Raw genomic sequence first — 7996 nt, 5'->3', positions numbered from 1 at the left:
TTAAATGAAAAACTCTAAAGGCAGATGGCAGGTAGGCAGCAGGCACACCTGAGAACCAGGACGACGACCCTGGAAGCCCCAGGTAAAGGCAGTGCACACGTGGTTGGAAAGACAGCACTAAAAATTTTCTCAACACCGCTTTGAGGTAACTTTCAGTAAAATAGTAATGCCGACAGCTGAAACATGGGAGTTTTAAGGAGGGACAGATACCTTTGCTCCTGCTAGCTTGTTAGATTCTGTCGTACTGCTAAGCAAAATCTAGAACTGCGCATGTGCACTGGGAGCTGCGCAGAGAGAGCCAGCGAGACAACAGCTACTGCAGCAGGACTTTTTCTCCCACTTTACACTTCTGCAGCAGGACCTTTTCCAAAGGAGGCTCCTGCCGTTACACTTTTTACACTTTACACTTCTGGGTCCCCAGTGAAGTCATTTGTAGAAATCATTTGATCACGGTCTTCCTTCTCTTCCTTACACCGCCATCAGCCGGGGATCACAGAAACATGAAAAAGCTTTGAAACAGCCTGCCCTACTTGTCAGTGATGAAATTGGTGTGTTGTTAATATACACAGGTACACAGTACATTTCTGTACTCCTCCCCCTGCCCCAATGCAAAAGCAACAAGTGATTTCCCTAAAGCACCAACCACCACCACCACCCACACACAGAGAAAAGGACTTGGAGCCATTCCATTGATCGCTCTTTATTCAAACCCCTTCCCCCACAGGGCTAGAGCTGGTCTACTCTCTACAGTTCATTCTCCAGAGAAAGGAAGCCCCCTCACCACTCCCCACAAAGCCTGTCAGGGCCTCCTTAAGTTGTAGCACAAACAGCTACTTGCTACCTCTAGCCGTTCTGCACCCCTCTTTTTATGAAGCTCCCAAGGTTCGCCCAGAAGCCTTCCAGTGTGGTGCTTTAAGAGAAACACGGTGACCCACATGTTCATGTATATACAAAACCAAAAATAAATAACGGGGGCTCTTACACAAGGACACCTTGCTCTAACGGGTCTGGGGTGACCAGTCTGTGGATGGTGTTCCGGGACAGATGACTGGAACACAGCTGAGCTTCTTTCCAGTTTCAACAGTTCAGTAGTTCTAAAGAGGGCGGAGCTCTGCCACCTCGGGGTGAAAATGCTGAACTTGGTTTCTGGTGAGTTGAAACCAGGGTGGGGCGGCCCAATGTCATGAATGAGGGTGAACTGGAGACTCAGCAGCAACTCTGACACCATTGTATGGATTCCGCAGCTTCTTAGTTCTCCCAGAGAAGCCATGGAAGGCTGCCTGTCACCAACCTTGGCTAAAGACGGCTTATTTCTGCCAACAGCAGATGCCTTACAGGAGTGGAGTTCTCACAAAGAGCTCCCTCCCAACTTTGAAGCAAGAGGCCGGGGAAAGGGTGATGTGGAGGGAAACCCAGAAGGCAAGTTGAAAGAAATCAAACTGTCCTCCCAACAGAAAGTCTGTCGGAGAGCTTAGAAAGAGAGAGAGAGAAGCAGGGAATGGTGATGGATGGGCTGAGGCAGGAAGCGGCAATGACAACCCTTGGGCTTGGGGAGAGTCCATCAAGATGCTCTGTGATCAAAGTGGAGAAGGTGGGTTCGGTCTCCCCAAAGCAGAACCCCGCAACATCACATCCTGGTGGAGCGCCACGTGGAAGCCCTCCTCCTCACCACACTTAGCTGAGATGAGCGTCCGTCACACACACTCAAAAATTGCAGCTATTGCTGCTCACCTGACCCACTGCCCCCTCGGCTCTCAGCTCGTTGGCAGTTGGTCTCTAGCGCCAGGCCCGGTTCAGGAGTTTCACCTGAGCCAGTCTCTTTGTGATCATGGTGGCAAAAACCAGGCCGAAGAGGACACTGCTGATTAACACGTAGTCATAGTCATCCTTCAAGACATCAAACTGTTTGGACGGGTAGACCCGAGTTTGGTAGATGTCCAGCCCATAGGCCACAACCTGCAAAGGTGGAAGGGAACAGGAAGGAAGTGAGAGAGGCAACAAGGTCTGCCACACCCTCCCATCTAGGCAACGAAGGGAGTCAAATCGTCAGCTGCCCTCCCAGGTGAAACAGGTGAATCCTCAGCCGCCAGTCATTCAGGCAGCGACCGTGAGGGGCACAGGCTGGGAATGGGTTTCACTCACCAAACACGTGGATTCCAGGCCGGAGGGCGCCGTGTAGATCCCACGCATCCGAGAAACAGTCTGGTTATAGTTGATGAATCGCTCTGCGTGTATTTGAACGTCTGGAGAATACGGGATCAGATTCTCCTCTCTGCAAAACACCAGGAAACAGGCTGTCTTAAAGCAGCTAGGGGTGGCCGGCTGCCCATTCTGAACCCTGGGCCCGGTTCCAGGCCATTTATCCACCCTCACATCTTCCTAGCGGTCTGCTTTGTCCGCTGAATGTTAGGGAACACTGTAAGAGAGAGCACTCTGGCTGGAGAGACAGCGGATTCCGATCTTGTGCTAAATCTTTGAGGGGAAAAGCAGCACACAGGCAGTGTTTCACAGCAGAGGAAAGCCAAGGTCATTTGAAGACCCCATTGGTCTCACTAGGCCAAGCCCGCTCTTCACAGCGCCTCTCCAAGCATGCACCTCCTCAGAAGCCTCCCCCGCAACCCTAACCTACTCTCTCCGACAGTCCTCTGAAACCACACCCTTGCCCTCTTTAGCCCGAGAGAGCTGCTGTTCCTAACCCAGGTTCACAATCCCCACGTCCTTGATTCAAGTGGAGGGTAAGATAATATGCACAAGTGATGGGTGGAAAACAAAAATTAACACTAATGGGTAATAAGACCAGGTGATTTGGTCTCCATAACCCCCTGGCCTGAGTGTATCTCCCAGCACACTGGCCGCTGTGCACACCGGGCGTGATTAGGTCACAGGCATTTGCACTGGATGGAGAGAGCTCCTTCCCTCAGGTATCCACACACCTCGCTTAGTCACCTCTTGTGGGTCTTCACTAACAAGGCACCTTAGCAGAGAGGCCGCCTCAGATGTAACCTACCCCTTGCCCCGACCTGTTTTGTTTTCTTTCATTTTCGCGCCCACCTTTACCTACATATCCGAAGTTGAAGGAGCCCTGGCGTGCCATGGTGTAAGCACTGAGCTACTACTCATAAGATCCACCTGCTCCGCAGGAAAGGACACCGCTGCGGCTGCCACTAACAGTTACAGCCTCAGGAGTCCTGCGGAGCAGGCCTGCTCCGTCCAGTGGGGTCGCTCGGAGCTGGAGTTGACAGTGGTAGATCTTTTGGATCTTATTATCTCTGCCACCAGAATGTAAGCAACATGAAGGCACGTGTCCCTAAGCCCCCAGCACAGCCCAGTAAATTGAACACAAACCTATCAACAAAGTGTGTTCCTTAGGTTTAGGGCCTCAGCACTCCCAGGTGCCTCACCTGCTCTGTTCTGTTGGTACCTCAGGACGGCGAGGATCCAGCAAAGCCTTAGGAAGGGACAGAATTGCTCCTGAAGGTAGCCCAACTGTATGGGAAGAAGTCAACAGAAGTGATTGCTCTTTCTGGTCCAATTCCAGACTAGGAGCAGGGACAGAATTATCATTGTCACAGCAAGTTAACCAAAACCAAACTTGATGCCATCAAGTGGATGCTGACTCATCGCAACCCTGTAAGGACAGGTTAGAACTGCTGCTTTGAGTTTCCGAGAGTGTAACGCTGCACAGAAGTAGAAAGCCCAGTTTTTCTCCAGCGGAGCAGCTGGTGGTTTCAAACTGCTGATCTTGCAGTTTGCAGCCTAATGTGTAACCACTATGTCACTGGGGCTTCTATAGAAATTAAAAGCCGGGTATAAAGCAAAAACTATGGATCAGTGAGGTAGCCTTAAAGAGGCCTGGTCGCACAGTGGTTAAGCACAAAGTTACCAACCAAAAGGCCAGTGGTTCAAACCCATCAGTCTCTCCACAGGAGAAAGTGGAGGCAAGCTGCTTCTTAAAGAGCAGTCAAAAACCCTATACGGGGCAGTGCTACTATGTCTCGTAGGAGCTTTACCATATGGAATCAATTTAACAGCCATGGGTTTGGTTTTCGGTGGAGGGATTCTTACAGACCAAAGGCCAAGCAGCCAAAGGCTGCTTAATTCACCCATGCGGCTGAATTAAGAGGAGGCTCCGTTTTTGAGGATACCCATTTCTCCACACATCATCTTGGGACACCAGAAGATAATAGACCACGCTTCAGCCCCCCTCTCTTCTCTTAACTAGGACCCGTCATGGCCAAGCAAGTCTCCTCCCATTAACCAGATGTATGTGCCACTGCCAGCGTGAGGCCAGTGGCAGGCCAGAGCAATGGGCAAAACCAGCTCTGCCAGTGTCCGTTGTGGGGATTCAACCTGGGAAACTGCTGAAGGAGCTGTCGGCCTCATGGTCGAGAGTAACACAGTACCAGGGGCCGGGCAGGGTTCAGAGTCCAAAGATGTTTGGGAGCATCAATTAGGAAGAGCAGTCTGTTAAAACAATCCGTAAATTCTGAACAGCTTCTGAAGCCATGCCCATGTCTGCAGCCACAGAACAGGCTTGTCTACACACTAAGCGTGGTTTCCAGGTTCAACTTTCTGAGCTAAATGGAAAGGCAGACTAGAGCAGGGGAGCGGTCCACCTGAAACAAGGCCTGAGAGATGGCCATCTCTAACAGGCGACCATGCCCAGCTAGGGAGCATTTATCAACGAGAGCAAAGTCTTCCTCTAGCCTCCCCTTTATTGGCAGTCTAGTTCAGCTCTCCTGCTCTATGCCTACAGCAAGCAGATCTCCGCAGCCACTCACTAAGCAGGTGTCGGCTGGTGATGCCCCGCTCCGTGATGGTGGCTTCCATGGCACTGATGGAAGAGGGGAAGATGTAGGACTGCTGGAGGACCTGGGGCAGCTGTGGGCGGTCCAGGGAGCTGAAGGCCGTGGCGTTATACTGTTCCGTCCCCTCGTAGAGCTCCAGCACGGTGAACTCATTGCGCCGAGCCTTGGTGTTCCAGTACTGGTACTGCAGGCAGAGGAAGGGCAGCTCAGGGCCCAACTGGACAGGGCGAGTTACACTGAGAGGCGCCTTGCTCCTTCGCTACAGATCGCAGACAAAGAGAAACCACCTCCCACCGCACTATGCCTCTTGGCCATTAAGGTAGCTCACTTTCATCTACAGTACCCAAAGCTCATCAGAAGATATAGGAATTCTCAAGATTCTTAGAAGTTATAACGACCATGATTAACAAATGAATCCTCACTGGGTACATACCAGGTTCTGTTCTACACTTGGCTAGAGCTGGCTGGCGGCTATTAACTAGTCCTCTTTTCAGAGGAGGTAGCACAGGGAGCTGCATTAGTTCAACGCTGTACAGCCTGGCTCCTGAGCCTACCCCCCCACCAGGACCCCAGGCTACCTTGTTAGGAAACCTGTGAAAGCAGAAAATAGCAGCCAGCTTTCCGGAACAAGAGATAAGGAAAGGAGTGGAGATGGAGCGGGAGCAAGCGTGGCCCTGGTGCCGGAGTCTGTCAATCACTCCTTACCACCACCCAGTTCTCAGAATGCACAATGTGGACGGGGCCCTTGGCTTTCTTCTGCACGGAGGAGTGGATGATGCGTCCGGTGACACCGTCGATGAGGAAGATGCCGATGAAGGTCCGCTCGTGGTGCATGTCTGTGCTCTCTGTCACCACAGCCAGCAGATTGGGGTTCAGGCTCTGGGAAGGGAGGGAAAAAGCGAGCCTTCAGAACCATGAGGGCACATCAAACTACAAACTTCCCACCTGGTTTCATCTCAAACGTAATGTGTCCAAAACAGAACTCATCCACCTCAGGTGTCTCCACCTCAGGAACGACAAGTCTGTGCTTTCTGTCTGACACCTGAAACCTAAATCTTCTTTAATGCCGTCCCTTTTAATCCGTACACACACTCCAGCATCCTGTATGACCACAAATCCTGTAGCTCTTCCTTCGCAGTGACCCGGTCTGGTTCCTGCCCACCTCCCCTGCCTCCACACTAATTTTAGCCACCTGATTACAACGAAGGCTTCGTTTTCTCCTGACGTTCCCCTCTAGTAAACTTCCGTCATTTCAGTCACTCCTCTGCTCAAAAGCTCAATGGCTCTCTGCCTCATTCAAAACGTCAATCGTCTCATATGCATGTGGGAGCTGGACACTGAGTAGGGAGAATGAAGAGCAATCGACGCGTTTCCATTAGGGTGCTGGCAAAGAATGCTGAGAGTGCCGTGGACTGCCAAAAGGAACACGCCGACTTGTTTCGGAAAAAGTACAGCCAGAATGCTTCTTAGAAGAAAGGATGGCAAGACTTTGCCTATGTGCTTTGGACACGTTATCAGAAGAGACCAGACCTTGGAGAAGGGACTCATGCTTGGTGGAGTCGAGCAGAAGTGACGAGACGCAGGCCGTGAAGGAGCTGGGCTGACCTCGTGGCTGCAACAATGGGCTCAAACATCGCTGTGAGGATGGCGCAGGGGAGGGCAGTGACTTCATTCTGTTGTCCATCGGGTCACTAGGAGTGGGAAGTGACACCTACCACCACCACCTCCCTCAATGACCGGAGTGGTGGCCTGTGATGGGGTCTTGTCGTTTCTCTGATGTCATCTGTCCTGGCTTTCCTCCTCACTTAAATTCTGTTCCCCTCGCACTGCCCTCCCTGCTGTCCCGAGAACTCACGAGGCATGCTCCGGTTTCCCAGGCTAAGACTGCTCTTCACTGTACGTATGACAGGCACACGTCTTCCCACGTCTTCACTCAAAAGGCACTTTCTCAGTCAGCTTGTCCGTAAGCACCTTTCTTGTAAACGGCATCCTCTGCCCATTCCAGTACTCCCCACCCCTTCTCTTAGCTCTCTCTCTCTCCCTCTGGTCACTTTCTGATAGCCTATACAATTTACATATTTATCACTAGCAGTTCTCGACAACAGGGAGAGCTTCAAGAGAAAGGAAATGTCTGTTTTGTTCATCATGCCTAAAAGAATAGCTGGTATCCAATTAAACCAACAAAATAACCGAACTCACTGCCCTCGAGTTCAATCTGACTCAGCAGCCCTACAGGACAGACCAGAACTGGGCCTGTGGGCTTCGGAGACTGTGAATCTTTACAGGAGCAGAAAGCCTCCTCTTTCTCCCTACAGAGTGGCTGGGAAGTCCGGGCTGCTGACCTTTGTAGTTAGCAGCCCAATTCAAAACCCATTATGCCACTGGGGCTCCTGGCATCCAGTAAGCATTCAGAAAACACCGGCTGCTTCGCCTTCCAAACACTCATAGTCAGCCTAATCGCGAGAAAACCACTAGAGAAAGCAGAGCTGAGGGGCCACCACAAAATGACCCGCCGGCACGCCTCAGAGCTCTCCCCTTCACGAAAAACAAAGAAAGCCCGAGACACTGCCAGAGACCAGAAGAGAAACAATGACAACAAATGCGGTGGGCGATCCTGAATGGGGTTCGATGACAGAAGACGGCATCAGTATAAGAAATAGGGAAACCCACTGAAGTCTGAAGTATAGTTTCTAACAATACGCCCATGCTGGTTTCTTAATTTAGCCAAATGCACCTAGGGGAGATAAGGTAGGTATTATACAGGACTCTCTGTACTAGCTTGGCAATTTTTCTATCAATCTAAATCTACATCCCCGAAAGCTGTTTTCTAAAAAAAAACAAAACTAATGTTAAAAAAAAAGTGCTTAATGAATATGAATCCAGAGAGTCCTATCCGAGATACTAGTCATTTCAGCAGGAGGCACAGAAACACAAGCATCACATCGTTGTTGTTTTCTTTCCCAAAGTTCCAGGCTTTGAGATAAATTGTAAAAATAAAAAACAAATCATGACTCCACCATTTTTCCTGGACCATATAAGCTCAGTAAAGACTCTGGTCCATACACACAAAATACTCCAACAACAACTGGAATGGCTAGCTGCCCAATGACAGAAAGCCAATTAAAGCATCAAATCTTTTTTTGGAAGCATCATATCTTAATGTAAAATTCCTCTTCTAACAAATGGGT

The 7996-nt window shown here is 50.5% G+C and overlaps 1 protein-coding gene across 1 annotated transcript in view; it reads right to left on the bottom strand.

The window, feature by feature from the left end:
* Positions 1-684: 684 nt before the first annotated feature.
* Positions 685-7996, bottom strand: part of EMC1 (ER membrane protein complex subunit 1) — a gene marked incomplete at its 5' end in the record, with an annotated part of 26155 nt that continues 18843 nt past the window's right edge. The window contains 5 exons of the mRNA XM_030888028.2: positions 685-1956; positions 2143-2272; positions 3402-3486; positions 4782-4992; positions 5514-5687. Coding sequence (XP_030743888.1) covers positions 1777-1956; positions 2143-2272; positions 3402-3486; positions 4782-4992; positions 5514-5687 — 780 coding nt within the window. The remainder of the gene's footprint in view (positions 1957-2142; positions 2273-3401; positions 3487-4781; positions 4993-5513; positions 5688-7996) is intronic.

The sequence above is a fragment of the Echinops telfairi genome, unplaced genomic scaffold (genome assembly GCF_000313985.2).
Source record: "Echinops telfairi isolate 266 unplaced genomic scaffold, ASM31398v2 ScPeMD7_7457;HRSCAF=8495, whole genome shotgun sequence".
NCBI lineage: Eukaryota > Metazoa > Chordata > Mammalia > Afrosoricida > Tenrecidae > Echinops > Echinops telfairi.
This window is presented reverse-complemented; position numbering and strand designations above follow the sequence as displayed.